This window comes from Chiroxiphia lanceolata, chromosome 13 (assembly GCF_009829145.1).
Source record: "Chiroxiphia lanceolata isolate bChiLan1 chromosome 13, bChiLan1.pri, whole genome shotgun sequence".
Taxonomy (NCBI): Eukaryota; Metazoa; Chordata; class Aves; order Passeriformes; family Pipridae; genus Chiroxiphia; species Chiroxiphia lanceolata.
The window spans coordinates 537,448-552,741 of NC_045649.1; the positions used below are offsets into that span (position 1 = coordinate 537,448).

General features: G+C 42.7%; 1 protein-coding gene across 1 annotated transcript in view; it reads left to right on the plus strand.

Annotated features, from left to right (window-relative positions):
- The first annotated feature begins 3,561 nt into the window (after positions 1-3,561).
- OSGIN1 (oxidative stress induced growth inhibitor 1) overlaps positions 3,562-15,294 on the plus strand; it is a 66,785-nt gene continuing 55,052 nt past the window's right edge. The window contains exons 1-2 of the mRNA XM_032700906.1: positions 3,562-3,667; positions 5,712-5,760. Coding sequence (XP_032556797.1) covers positions 5,751-5,760 — 10 coding nt within the window. The 5' untranslated portion in view covers positions 3,562-3,667; positions 5,712-5,750. The remainder of the gene's footprint in view (positions 3,668-5,711; positions 5,761-15,294) is intronic.

Consider the following 15,294-nt stretch of genomic DNA (forward strand, 5'->3'; position numbering starts at 1 on the left):
ATAATTCAAATCCCATCAAATCTGATGTGTTCACACACAGGCGGTTTTGCACTGAGAGTGAAGTTCTGAAGCTCAGAGGTAAATTTAATTACCTGCAACTACCAGTGACTGTCACTGTTCAAATGCCTCCACCTCAATTAGCAGCACGTGACTGCAGTTCTATACAGGTGACCTTGACTGCTTCTTGCCCTAATCTGCTCTACCCAGGAAAGATCAATCACCGTATCTCTCAGCCCAGCCTGTTTTGTCCCCCAATACTCTTTCTTCCTCTCCAAGTCTGCTTCTGTTATTCCCAGCTTCGGGTATCTGGGGCAAGGATTTAACTAAGGTGTGTGCAACAGCTCACTCCACATTTGGCATTTCTTTCTCTCCTCTACACTTGTTTGTTTTATACCCTTAGAGCCTTGAGGGCAGGAATTGCTTATTTGCCTGAGTCATGTGTCTTATTACACCACCTCTGCGACAGAAACAAAACTGTTGGCAGGTTTTTTGTATGAACACTTCACTTAATCTTAAATGTAACTAAAACCTGCAGCTTTTACCAAATGGAAGAAAAAACTTAACAACGAAGAGGGAGAGCAGAGACTAGAAAACTGAAGCTATGTCAATATTAACAATACACAGAAAAAACACATATATTAAAATCCATGATTCTGTCACATGATCATTACTTCTGTGGTAATAGAAGATAGGCTTGGAAGAGGAGAACAAGAGATAAATAGTATATATTTTCTAACATACAATAATCCTGTAATACTGCATTTAAAAATACTATTAGAACAATAATGCTGCCAAAGCCTGGCCACAGGACTGCTGTGGCTAAGGCAGGGTTATGCTTTCACACAACCTAACTAACACGGATTTCCTCATCGCTGGCCCTTGTGCAATACAAAGTCTTCCAACTCTTTTTTCTTGCTGATCGTTGCAGCTCTGAGGAATCTTTTTTGCTGATATGTGATTTTTTTTTTTACTGAAATGACTCTGCCATTGATAGAAAAGGCTTTAATATGAACCTGGGACAGAGTGACCTGAAACTAGGGTCCCTTCAGTGCTTCACCAAAACTGCACATTTTAGTAAGGCCTACCCCACTTTGGCCAGGTACCAAGGGAGCTAATGAAGGTTAACGTGCATTTAGCAGAGAACTAACAGTGCATTTCAGGGTGGCCCTCCTTTAAGGGAAGGGAAAGAGGAATCCTCCACCAAGATCCCCTTTCTCCCACTAAATAGGACAGCTGTCATGTGCTCAGCCTGGTGTGAACCTGCACGTGGGTTAATGGCCAAGGTGAAGTACCAAACTGCTGAAAGTTACTGTTTTGCGGTTTTCTTATACAGTACCTGCTCATCACCAAAGATTGCTACTGTTCTTGCCTGTCTTCCATAGTTGCCTTGGTTGCCTAAAACAACTCTGGCCATAACATAGCTTTACCCCTATTCTTGGACTATTCACATATAAATAAGTCACCAGATGTAAGACTCCTATTTCTGAACACAATGAATGGCCCTTCGAGTAAGAGCCAAGATTGCTCTATACAGGCAAACAGCAGCAAAATCTTCAGGGAGTTAAGCACCAACAGAGCAAAGGTTCTAAGTCCCAGAAATGCTTATTCATTGCAATGTATATATTTAGGCACCTCACAGTCTGAACACTGACATGGGAAAGGCTTAGAGTTTGTCTAGCACGTGTTTTCCTTTCTGCTGGAGAGAGAAGAATCACTTCCCTGCCATACATACATATGCTGAGCAGACAGGAAGCCCTTGCAACAAAAGCAATTCCCGATGTAAAGATTATCCTCTTTAACCAAGTTCTTCTGTGCTTGCATATGCAAACTCACCATCTTTAGGACTTTAAAAAAAACCCATAAACCTTCAATCAAATAGAATTGGTTGTAACACCCATTTTTTAAAAAAAATGGCCAGGTATGTTTACTATGTAAAAAGGTATGAAAGAGAAGTTACTATGTCAATCATTCACTTGACAGTTTATCAGTGATGGTAGTAAGTCCTGACCATACACACCTGTGACACAGCTGGAAAGAGATGTTCTGCAAATACACATACTACCCACATGGTTGGACAAACCCTGAGTAAGGCTGTGAACACTGAATCAGGGAAAGATCTATCATCAGCTCACAACAGATACTCAGTTACAATGTCTCAGAAACTTCCCAAAAATTCTTGAATTACCAAACCTAGACAAACCCACATCATTAATACTAACCTAGATTTTAAACAGAGTCATATTAAAGAACTGTGCCAGCTCCAAGTGGAAAACAATTTGCCACTATATTCTTCATACTTCTCATTTATGTTTATATTTCCAAGGGAAAAAACAGAAGCAAGCTCACAGCACGGACTTTGTGGTGACAGTCCTGATTTAGCAAGAGGTGTGGTTGGGAGCGCACGAAGCAACTGCAAGGAGCGGAACATCTGGTGAAATTTGTAGCATAAGGCTCAGGTAAAGACAGAAGGGTTTGTTCAATAACTGACCTTGTTTTTTATCCTGGGGCAGAAAAGCGAAAACCTCCCAAAAAGGGGGGAAAGTAACGCCAAACGGCACACTCTTACCTACAGATCTACACCCACGTGTACTCTTCAGGCGCAACCTACGGTCACGCCTAAACAGACTGTACTCAGTACATGACACTTAAAAACACATAGGCAATGAAAATCAGTGCCAAGCGCCAGTGAGCCGAGGCATTCCGGCCCGAGGGTCTCACCGACCCCTGCCAGGCGTTACCGGAGCGGTTACAACCGCCCGCAGTCACAACCGCCCGCACCCACCGCCCAGAGGCACCGGCGGGACCCTCGCACCGCCCGCTGCCAAACCAAATAAAACCCTGGGCTCGGGACGGGCCCCCGGGCTGTCTGTGAGGGGACCCCGAGGGGGTCCGGCCGCCGGAGAGGGGACCGGGTGTCATCTCGCCCCTCGAGGGGCGAGGTCCAGACGGACTGCCAGCGTCACGGCAGCCTCAGGAAGGAAGCTGCTGCAGGCTCCCGCCTCAGCCGGGGACTGTCAGGGCTGGGGCACTCACGTGTGCTGCCGCTGAATCGCTCCTTAAAACAACTCACGGCGTTTATCGCGCTCCCTCCCCGCACAGCTGCAGCCCCCCGGGTCGCCGAGGCCGCCAGCCCTGGATGCTGCAGGAGAGGCGCCGCCGGCAGCCCCCGCGCCGAGCCCCGCCAGCCTCCCCTCAGGGCGGGGGGAGCCCGGGACGCCTCCGCAGCCCCGCCCGGCCGTGTGGGCGCGGGCCCCGCGTTACCTCCGCTCCCGCCGCGGCCGTTTCGGGGATGCTCGCCCGTTGCCACACGTGTGATGGCGGCCGCTCCGCCCCGCCCCGCCGCCCCGCCACCGCCGTCGCCGCCTCCGTCGCCTCCCCGCCCCTCTCCGGCAGGAATCGGCCGCTATGTCCCGCCCGGTCTGCCCGAGGGGGAACCTGCGGGGCCGGAGCTGCCGCCCGCGCCGCCGGGGCCTCGCCGGCCCGCCCGGCACCCGCGGCGGAGGCGGGAGGTGTTCGCAGGGCCCGAGCTGCCCCGCGCCCCCCGGGGCTGGCGCCGGCCCCTCCGCTACCGGGGGGTGAGGAGAGCGGCGAGCGCTTCCCTCGGAGCGGGGGACCAGCCGCCTGCCTTCCCTCAGGGGCAGGATGGAGAGCAGCCGTAGCGCTGACGGTACGAACACGGAGCCCGGCCCGGGCCCTCGGTCCCTCAGGGCGTCGCGGGCACCGAGCTCCCCTGAGACCCGGGGGACGGCGCTGCACAGAGTTAAACCCGCACGAGTCACACCTGAGGGACCCTCAGGCTCGAGGCTGAGGGGCCCAAGAGGGTCGAAACGGTGAAATGTGATGTCTAGGGTTACTGCTGCATAGGTGATAAGCGCCGGTCCTAGCTGACGTAGAAATTAAAAGGGAAGCCTTAAAATACTCCCATTAGTGTGTTTCGGCCCTCAGGAGAGGCACAGCTACGCCCGAAATTTGGCTCCGTTAAAATACGGTCTCCCAGAATCGTGATTTAAAATGGCCCGTGGTGTCTGAAAATAATGGTGAGCAATTTGCCGTTCAGCAGATTTATCTTGGTAGTGTAATTAAGGCTTTTCTTGTCTTCCTCTAGCAGGTTAATAGTTTTCCCAAGTCTAAGGCAGTGAACCCCAGGCAACAGCCCCCTCTTAATGTTCTTTTATTGCCCTTTTTGCTGTTACCTGTGAGGCAGAGGGCTCAGGAGACATCAGTCTTTGTCTTGCTCTAAACAATCTAATTACTCCTCCACCGGTCCAAGATTATTATCTGCAGTCTCAGATGAGTCAGAGGTGGCATTTTTCAAGAGGGTAAAAACCTTGGGGGCAAATAAAAATTATAAGGCTATAAAAGAGAAGAGAAAGGCAAACTATGGACTGTAATATCTATAAGTGTGCCAGTAAATGTCATAGTGGAGTCCAATTCTATTGCCACAAGGCTTACATTTCTAATTTCCATCCTACTTCATCTCTCAAAGCCTGTGTGTTTTATCAAAGAGTTGTTTTCCTTCATTGTCACAGAGACAATCAGGCTACCAGGCGACTGCTGCCCTCCTCTACACCCCCAGATATTCCTTACATTGTGTTTAGACAACAATGAATTAAGAAACTTGTTTTGTTTTTCTGGAAGTTGGCTTTTTAAGTGCATATATAGAAGAGAATTATATAAGACAATTTCTAAACTAGACAGGACCATAGCAAAACAAACTGTCATTTGCAGATCATAATCTGAAGAGCCTGATCATCTCAGCTCTTTAATTATCTTTGTCTCAACTCTTTGTTTGGCTTTTGTCAAACACAAACTACACTAAATCTATTACCTCCTAAAACTACTGACGGTGTTGCAAAGTAGCAAACAAAACCAGTCTGCTGCCTTCTGGGAGCTCAACAGTCCTGATAGGCGACTTCTTTATTTTTAAGCTACTTATACTGCACTGACAGAAGATAAAAAAACCGTAAAGGACATCCCGAGAGTATAACTCAAATTCCTACCATATGAAACTAATTGCTGTTATAAAGGTAATATGAACCAGAAAACAGTCATGAGGTGTTAAGTCATTGCTACAAATATTGCCAGCGCTCTGTGTTCTGTAGGACTGACACAGCATCTCCCAGGGAGGTGGGGATTTGCACCAGTCGTCTCACACATTAATCAAAACGTGGATTGAATGTGAATGTAAAAGATGCAGCTGATTTCAGCTGTTGCTAGACTGCCTTTTAAGCTCTCTCATAATTGAATCTACTGAAGAAAACATTCACTCCTCAAAAAATGCACTCATAAAATGTGAACTAATTCTAAAATTGCCTTTAGGAACTGAAGAACTGAAGAGGCATAGGAAACAAATTATTAGGCATATACTGGAAGTATAGAGGATGATATTTTATTTTAGAACCTCAAAAAATATTTATTGGAAAAATGCCCATTTGGTGATTTCAAATAGAAGTTCACCTTCTGAATTCTGAAAACTTAGAACACTGTAGAGGTTGGTAAGAGAGATCCAAGTTAGGACAGCATCAGAAGGGTAGATGATGCTTCTAAAATGTTTGCAGGTGACCAGAAGCAAACTTCAGAATAATCATCCAAATAGATATTTTTGTCCATTTTGGAAAGGTTCATACTTTATAAATTACTTCTTCAAGTTCACTATGGAAGCCAAATATAAGTGTGGACTCCTTACTTTATTTCTTCTCTTCTTGTTACAGATTCCATAAACTGTCTGGTTCATCCCTGGTGCTCCATGAATGGCCATTGGTAAGTTATGTTTACACAGAAGTGGGTATTCTCTAAGCAGCAGGAGAGAAAGAAAAAGACTTTGTTTCCACTCGGATTTTATCTGATACTAATTTAATCAAGTTAAGATCTTAGCTCCTTTAGCTAGTCAGATCAAAGTCAAACAGAGTTTTGGCTGTGAGTTTTGCCCTATCTTCTTTTTGTCTAATATTGCCACTTAGATACATCTGAGAAAATGTAATTCAACTCAAAAAGCTTGAAGAATAAGCAGATGAAATGCTCCTAAACAAACCAAATTGAACTTGCATCAGATTGCAGGAAGCCAAGTCCACATGATATTCATTAAGTGGTTTTAGAACATGACAAACCCAAGGTAAAAATTGCTGTTAAATCGAAGTGAATCTGAATCCTTATACTTGGGCTTTGTGAACACTTGTGAACACAAGAGAGTGAGTTTAAGCCTATCCTTAACTGCATAAATCTCCCAAGAATGTGTTGCTCACGCACTTAATTCATGGAAGAATGAGCATGTTCTGAGCTCCTTAAAGTCAGCCCTGAAGGTGTGCTCTGTGTGTGTAACTGGGGCTCATTGCAACAGGGACCTTCTGCTATGGACTGTAATGGACATTTGCTTCCAGCCCTGGGTTTGACAATTTGGATTGGTTCCTTTTGAAATTTTGCCATACACAGTGAGTCCTGGCACCGCTTTCATGCTTCTTTTGAACTCTGCATTCTGTGGACACAAGAGTTATTCATAGGGATCATAAAATTTTTTGGGACAATAAATCTGTGGCTTTAGCCAGATCCCAGGAAATTACAACTTTTATAAGTACTTAAAAGCAGAGATTATTTTTTGCAGTTTTTCAGCCTTCATGATCTCAGAAGAGATCAGTGTCAGCCACATATTCAGTAGTCTTTCAGGAGAGCAACAGAAACAGTTTAAAAAAAAATGCAAGTGTCCCTGTTTCTTTTCTTTGGTTACAGCTGAGCGACTGTTTACAAACCCAAATTCACTGATCCTCTTCCTCTTCTTTTTACCATCCTCTTTCCATCATAGAAATTTCTGCTCTAGGTGGTTTAGGCAGAGTAAGTGTTATTTACAAATGAGAGTGACTACAAGCACCAAAGTGCTAGGCAATTAAAGGGAAAGGTCTAAATTTAGGCTTCTAAATTTATCTTCCCCTGATCCCAGCTATATGTCTCCTCCTATTCCAATGGCTTTCAGCATCTGACTGGCTCTGGCACTTGCCTGGCCCCCTCTGTGAGACAATTCTGCTCACTAAGCTGGCAGAAAACAATACTTTTGTGAAGATTAGTTTTTGACTGTCATAATCACAAAAGTACAAATGTGGAGTAAGCTAGGAGCAGAGAGAAAAGAGGAGGAGGAGATAGTGGAAAATATCCCTTTAAGGAACAGAAACTGTGGAATGTCTCTGTCTTGTCCAACTGCACTTATTTAAATACTCTGAAGATTAACATTAGTGCTTCTTTTATGGAAAACTTAGCTTCTCTATACTGGTTTTTAAAAACAGACTCTAAATAAGATTTAACACCCCATCTTAAATTTTATTTTTCCGGTCTGGTTCTGTTGCCTTTCAGGTACCTTTTCCTTTTCACTGACTCATCCAGTCTCACCAAAATGTTCAATACATCAGGTTTTTCCTGGTCAATTTTGGGGGTTTATTTGGAAAAAATAATCCCTTGTTGATATACTTTTTTTTAAATAGATGCTTTGACTTGGTGTTTTAGACAACTAAACCATTCAACTTTGGGGCCCTACCCTTTGATCATACAATTTGTCTTATCTGTGTTGAATTAATTTCATTAGGATCTGGCTATTTATTAATGAGAGTGACTGAATCCTGGCTTCATTTTCTTGGGAAACAACGTGGGAGTTAGAATCATTGTTTCACCAAGATTAATAACACTGCAGGGATTTTTAAAGATAATGCTCTTTGTCCATGTCTATTTTGAAGGCTATTAAAAGTGATTATGTATAAAAACAAACTAAGGAGGATTTCTGGCTGTAAAAATAGCTTCTTAAGAATAAATATCTTTTTCTTGTTTCAGGTCCCAAATTAGTATGTGGGTACTGTGATTGAAGAATATGAAGTCCTTAGTTATAATGTTTGTAACCCAGTTTGACATTATTTAAATAAATTTCTTCTGGATGAGACAGTTTGAAGACATCTGTTGGGTTTGGCATTTATTTTATGTTGTGTAACTCTGGCCTTCTAATGTGACTGCTCAGACTTTCTTCAAAACAGCAAAATTTCTTTCTGTTATAGATTCCCCTGTATTATTGGGAGTCCTTTTTTGGATATAGTTGTGGTACCTGTCTCTGATTAAAAGCAGGAGTATGGCAGCTTAGAAGATTCTGCTAATGCTCAGCAGTAGTTACATTGATACCCTGTTTGAAAGCAGCTGGTTACTAGAGGCTGCAGCCAATGTCATCATTTTGTTTGTGTTCTCATGCTGAGTCCAAACTTTGCTATTTAAATTCGACCAGATGTTCCTCAGCAGAGCCACTTTGAATCCAGCACGTTGCAGCACAGCCCCATCAGTGCTGATCCCACTCTTGCACCCTTGCTTTTAGTGCACTCCTGTTGCCTTTCTCTCAATTACTGAATTACCCTGAAATGTTTGTACAATGCAAATAAACTTGAACCTTTAATAAAAGGGTTCCTTCCCGTTTTGTTTAGAGATACTTTACAGTAGTGGGAACAATGGTTGGGTGAACACATAGTAAGGACAGCCTTTATTCCCTAAACTTTCAGACTTCTGCAGGATTCTGTATCTGTATTTGATCCAAACTTAGGTTGTCTTTAAAAGTAAAGTTTCCCAAAACATAATCCCAAAGACCTTTCTGTGCACAGACTCCACACAGCACGTGCAAATCAAATATGACCGAATGCATCTTGCCTATAAGGAGAACAGACTCAGGTGTACGTGAGGAAAGAGTGACAAATAAGTTCTGTTTCTGCAGTTTGTGTAGCACAGGCACACCTTGTAAAATAAAAAGCCCATGTTGTTTCACAAATACAAGATCAGGACACCCTGGACATTTTTGCTGAGTTCTTGCCCAAGACTTCATGTTCCATGAGTAAGATTTTCAGAATGTCTCAATATTTAAAAGTCTACCCTAAAAATTGAGCTGTAAAATATCTTAATGCCAAGAGAGTCTTTAAGATTAGGGAAAGTGTTTTATCAAAACACAGAGGACTTGTTGCCAGTCCATTTGCCTTTGCAGTAGATGGGATCTCTATTAATGGATTTAGTCTTTTTTCTGCCAGCACAGTCGTTCCAGTGTCTAATCCATTCTTTGCTAATATTAGAAGGTATTCAGGCCTGAAATTAAAATGATGGTTGGCTTTGCTAACTTTTCAGAAATGATTTCTCAGCAGTCTATTTGAGTGTTTTGCACTCCCCTCCTTTGTTCCACACTTGGCTCTTGATTAGTTGGTGTGTACAGTGTCCCACAGAGCAAGTCGTAGTGGACTAATTAAGAACTACCAGGAGTTTCCCAAGTTATGCAAGATCCCCACAACTATGAAAAGCCTTTTCAGCTTCCCAGTCACATACTGTGAAGTGCCATAAATCAAACTTTTGAAAACACTCAAAGCTGTGCTACAGACACTTACAGGAATACTTTAGTTCCAGAAGAAATATTGCTTTTGTTAAAGTTTACCGCTGTTTTTTTTCAGTACTATTTTTTCTTAGTTTAAATCTCACAAGCTACAATATTGGCATTCTTAATACCAATAACATTGATTTAATGAGACATGGTCGCTTATGCAGCCTTGGTGACATTGTTGTCTTCACTGGTACATGGACCTGGAAGAGTGGCAAAGTGAGAGCAAGCACTGCGTGAGAGCTTGGGCAGGAGGAGAGAGGAAACTCCCCCTCGTGGTTCCAGGTGTCGTGTTACTGCTCGGGGAGGTCAGGCAGTTATTTTTACCTCAGTGTCAGTATGGGAAAATGTGGAAGACCTCAACTTCTGTTGAAACTCTAGGAGATGGCAGGTTAATTGTTGAGATGGGTCATCAGTGTCATCTGACACAACAGACTTTATGGTTGGAGTGCTGCAGGTGTCCTCACCCCACACCTCAGGCAGTGGATCAGGGAGGTTGCTCAGTGTCACACTCCATGGACAACTCCCTAGTTGTCCTTATTGCAAAGGACAAATTTTATTACTGAAGTGCTGTATCACTGAGGAAATTGTTATTTTGGATTATTCTATGCTAGAGTAACATACGTTGTAGTTAACCATGAGGTTGTGTTATTAAAACAAACCCCAAATATTTATGTTGGGTGGCTGTGCTGAAACAATCAGAAGACACAGGAGACAGCTACACTGCGTGCTGTTGGAGTTAAATCCAGTATATACCATACTGTAAACTTACAGCTGTGAAATCCTGATAATTATCTTCTATTTTGTTCTTTAAAAAGGCTTCCTTTGTGCAAGAAAAAACATCTGTGTTTAAATAGTCAGCTGTAAAAACAAACAAGAAAAATCCTCTCATGCCCAAGCATATCTTAAAGTAACAAATCATTCCTGCACCTTTCCCTGTGCAGCTGTCACTGTGCACAATTAACTGGTATAGTTCATTGGCACTGTTAGAAGCAGGAGAGGTCTGGCCACAGGCCAGGGGCACCTTCTCTTGCCACTGAAGATGAGCATAAGGAACATTGGACCCCAACAGCTTTCACAGGTGGGGTTTAATTTGATGAAGAAGCTGAGAGTTACCATCGGGGTTAAAACAAACTAAATAGTCTCAGACTAGCTAAGAACGTGGTGGCACTGTCAGGTTTACAGCTGGACTCAATGATCTTAAAGGTCTTTTCCAGTCTAAATGCTTCTCTGACTCTAAGAATGAATTAAATTGCTATATTGGTATGCTGGTAAATGGAATAGAAGAAAACATTCCTACTGAACACATTAAAATAAAATAAAATTCAACAGCTGAGTTCAAACCCCGACATATATAACACAGAAAATGAAATGTAATTTTAGTTTTGAAAGACATAATATAAACTGGCATACAAATATGTCTTCTCCTGTACATATCATGAATTCTCTACCCAAGTGAGAGATGTCTTTAAACAAATAAATCTGCAGGTTTGAATACCAGCAGATGATTGATTTCAGTGGAGAGAAAAGGTTTCACCCAGACATACCGGAGTGCATTTTAACCAGCTCTGCAGGAGTCAGAGCAGAAGGGAGGGCAGAGCAGTAAGAGCTGGTTTTGCAGAAAGCCTCCCTGAGTTGAAATATTTCTTTGGCTGTAAATCTTTTAGTCTCATACCGGGTTTAGTAAAACTTGTCTGAGACATGCAGTCTATCAGAAAAACAATCAAATTTCTGTGTGAGGTCATGCCAGTTCAGCACAAGTAAGGACCTATTTTTTTGTCCTATTATCTTGTTTGCATTTTAACATTGTATGTCATAAGAGTAGGTTGTTTTTTTTTTAATATTCCTGCAATTTCATGCAAAAAGAAGAAGGAAAATACATTAATGCAAAGAAAATCCCATTTTAAAAATTGACAAAGAGGACAAGAGAAAGTTCAGGGTAATAAATAATCTCAAAATAGTTAATTTTTCTACATGGAAAAGATTATGTTTTTCAGTGGCTCTCTCAGCAAACATTTAATGGATTAACAGAGATCTTGCTTAATGAAGATTGCCTTTTAATAAAAATGGAAAAGATTTCCATTGTATTTGAGAGAAGATGACCAACCATTATCTGCAGAAAAGCAAAAATGTAGGAAAGCCTTCTCTTCCTTTTAGAATTCACAGAAACACTGTAAAGGGTGGAAGTAATCTCGAGGGCTCTTTAATTCAAATTCTCTCTAGTCCATCGTCCTGGTGGCTGACTTGCTAACAGGCACATGACTTCTCAGGTAGGTGTTAGTGAAAGAAATAGTGAGTGCCTTACACCACTTATAAATATTCATGTTGCATAACTCCCAGCAAAAATACATTCATTTCTCCCTTACATCAATTTAAACATTTGTAGTTTGCATAAATAAACTGAACAGCCTGAGGTAACAAAGCTTAGCAAATCACTGTTGTTTGTATTAATTTTGTCAACTAAAGAACTCTTGATCAGGCGAAAAAACAAGTTCCATGAATATTGCTGATTTCTGTGGCTGTGGGGAAGGAGCCTCTCTTCATAATGGCCTTTAAATCTTTTTTAAGCCCCTGTTTGAAAGCTACTCCAGAATGACAAAGCCAGAAGAACAGAGCAGGTGCTCTCTTTCCTCGCTGCATGTTCACTACCCCTGCTCCACTCTTTGCTGTGCCCTTCATCTCCTGTTTGCTAGACCAAACACACACAACTTTATCAACCTGTCCTTACACATCAGGTTTCCTCTCTGCCTTTCTTCCCCTCCTGGGTTCTCCTCAGTCCCTGCTTAGAGCTGAGGACTGTCAAAAGTCTCATACAGTCAGGGTTTTTTTAATTTTCCGGGTGTATTCCTTAGTCAGTTCTCTCATTTTTTATTTTTTTCCCCTGGTAACATTCTAAAGAGCTGAAAAAAAGCTTTGAGCCCTTTTTCTTCCAAAAGGACAAACAAATATAATGTTGGTAGTCATTCTGTTAACTAATATGACACTTTTTTCTTGAAATCTAAGGAAAGGACTAACTGTACAGAACTTTCTGAACTACAGGCAGGTTACTTCTGAGAGGGGGAAATTCATCTGTGCTTTCTGCTTGTATGGATTGGAAGGTTCTGCTTGCTATGTGGTATTGAGATATTTTGGAATGTCACATTTCAAGAGGTGAATAAGTTCTTATTCTAAATCACTGCCATTTAATTCATCCTGGTTGAAGGAGTTCTGTAACTCTTACTTGGGATGTATTCTTAGCAAAGAGAAATAAAGGCAGGAAATAAGAAAATACTGATCACAAATTTCTATCATTATAAGAGCTGGAAACAGTATGTATGAGCTTCTTGTCTACCATTTGTGTCATGTGGGGTTAAGTAAAATGCTTACAATTAATATGTTCTTGCAGCTATGCTGACTTTAGTGTAACACAAATAACTCATTAAATATGTTCTTTTCAGACCTTGTCAGGTAGTTTAATTTATGGTGGACTTACCTTCAAAACCCAGGAGTTTTGTTTAACTCAGCTGACATACCAGCCGTCAAGTCAACCATGTGCTCAGCTAAGGGAATGTAGGACCAGGCAAGCAAGGAAGGGATTACTTGTCGTGAAAAGGAAAAAAAAATCAAACTATGCTAAGGCCTTTTGAGCACCCAGAAAGTATTTTGCAAAGAAGGGGGCAGGAAAAGGAATATAGTGCAAGACAAAATTTCTTGAAGCATAAAAAACCCCAGCAGGCTGAGAGGCAGCATGTTATTGAGGAGATCCTGGGTAACAGCTGTACAGCACTGCACTCAGCAAACAGCAGGACAGGAACCTTACTGTCTGTGCCTGCCTGCAGGATGTTTGGGTCCTTCCCCAGCACAGTATTTGTACTTGCACTTAGCCTGCCTTACAAATCTGCACATGAACAGCTCCAGTGACTAAACCTGTGCAAGCATGAAAAATGTTTACAAGGCTATGTAGAATGCAGACTTGACACAATAAAATAAGAACCCTTGAGGGTTAGCATCTTTTCATTAGTGCTTCAGGTTTTGTACATTTTGGAGTACTCACGTGGTGTAAAATTCTGTGTACGTTAGCAGTCCATTAATGCATTTTTTGAAATTTCGTAGATTAGTGTTTTATGAATATGCACTTGTTATCTTCCTCTGATGTTCTCTGGAACTGTTTAGCAGGTACTGGTAACAGCATTTGAGTGGTATTTATAGCTTTGTTTGTCTTGCTCTCTCCTGGAAAGACTAATCTCTTAAACATTTCATTCCTGTATCTCAGATTAATTTTCCACAAATCAACCTCAAGCAAATTCTAGTGCAGACATTCTTACATTGCAGGAAGTATCCCAGCTCAGATAAAAGTGTTGTATAGATAGGACAAAGGGCAAGGGACAGTCATCTTTTTGCAAATCAGCAAAAGATAGCTGCAACCAGCATCAAGAAGAAAAATACATTACAATAAGTCAGGAAAATAACCATCTGCCTACCCCATTTACTGTTCCTTTAATAAGTTTAAATAGCTTCATGAAATTTGAATATGACTTGTAATTTTTAACATCTATTTATTTTAGTTTTGTTTTTTTTTTCTAAGTAACTGCAGCAGAGAGCTTTCCTAATCGCTCCTGAAGTGACTTTGGCTTTTTATCCCCTTTGCTGTCTAGAGTTACCCATGTTTTATATTCCTGGAACTCCAGTTGTTCACATTCAAGACTTGTTCCTTCCCACAGATACTAAAGAACAGTTTGATTCTTCTGTCTTTGCTGTTTATTCTACCCTATTTTGCAGTAGCAAGGTAACTGCAGCACAGGGGCCACAGACTCTCAGCTGGAGAGGCAGCCTGGGCACACTCACAGCACCACAGGCTTTGGGCAGCTGGATGTTCCACCAGCCTGGGCACACTCACAGCACCACAGGCTTTGAGCAGCTGGATGTTCCACCAGCCTGGGCACACTCACAGCACCACAGGCTTTGGGCAGCTGGATGTTCCACCAGCCTGGGCACACTCACAGCACCACAGGCTTTGGGCAGCTGGATGTTCCACCAGCCTGGGCACACTCACAGCACCACAGGCTTTGGGCAGCTGGATGTTCCACCAGCCTGGGCACACTCAGAACACCACAGGCTTTGGGCAGCTGGATGTTCCACCAGCCTGGGCACACTCACAGCACCACAGGCTTTGGGCAGCTGGATGTTCCACCAGCCTGGGCACACTCAGAACACCACAGGCTTTGAGCAGCTGGATGTTCCACCAGCCTGGGCACACTCAGAACACCACAGGCTTTGGGCAGCTGGATGTTCCACCAGCCTGGGCACACTCAGAACACCACAGGCTTTGAGCAGCTGGATGTTCCACCAGCCTGGGCACACTCAGAACACCACAGGCTTTGGGCAGCTGGATGTTCCACCAGCCTGGGCACACTCAGAGCACCACAGGCCTTGGATGTTTCACACTAGTGAGCAGCATCAGACACTGCTCCACAGCCAACACACTACAGGCCTTAAGAGAGTTTAGATTTTTGGTGAGACAAAATGGTGCTGCTTTCACCTTACTGTATTTTAGTTTGGGATCAAAACTTTTTCTGTCGAGAGCAGTGTCATTCCAACAGACTGGTATCATCCCTTCAAAACCACCACGCTGATAACTTGTGCTCCCACTGCTTTGATGCCAGTTCTGCATTTAACATTGGAGACTGGCCTTAGGCTGGCATCAGATTATATTCTGAAGTAGGCAGCTGTTTCTAGAAAAGAGCTGAAACTCTTTCTGTGTCAAAAACATAATGACAAAAAAATCAGCATAGCCTGCCAGCCAGCACATCTTTCACAGAAGTATGAAGTGTCCAACAGAAGCTGATAACTGTTTCTACAGTATTGCCAGTTTCTCTGTTAAAAATTGGGAACTGTGTCCCACAGGTGAATGTTTATTTGTTTTGCTCAGATTATTTTATGCCTTC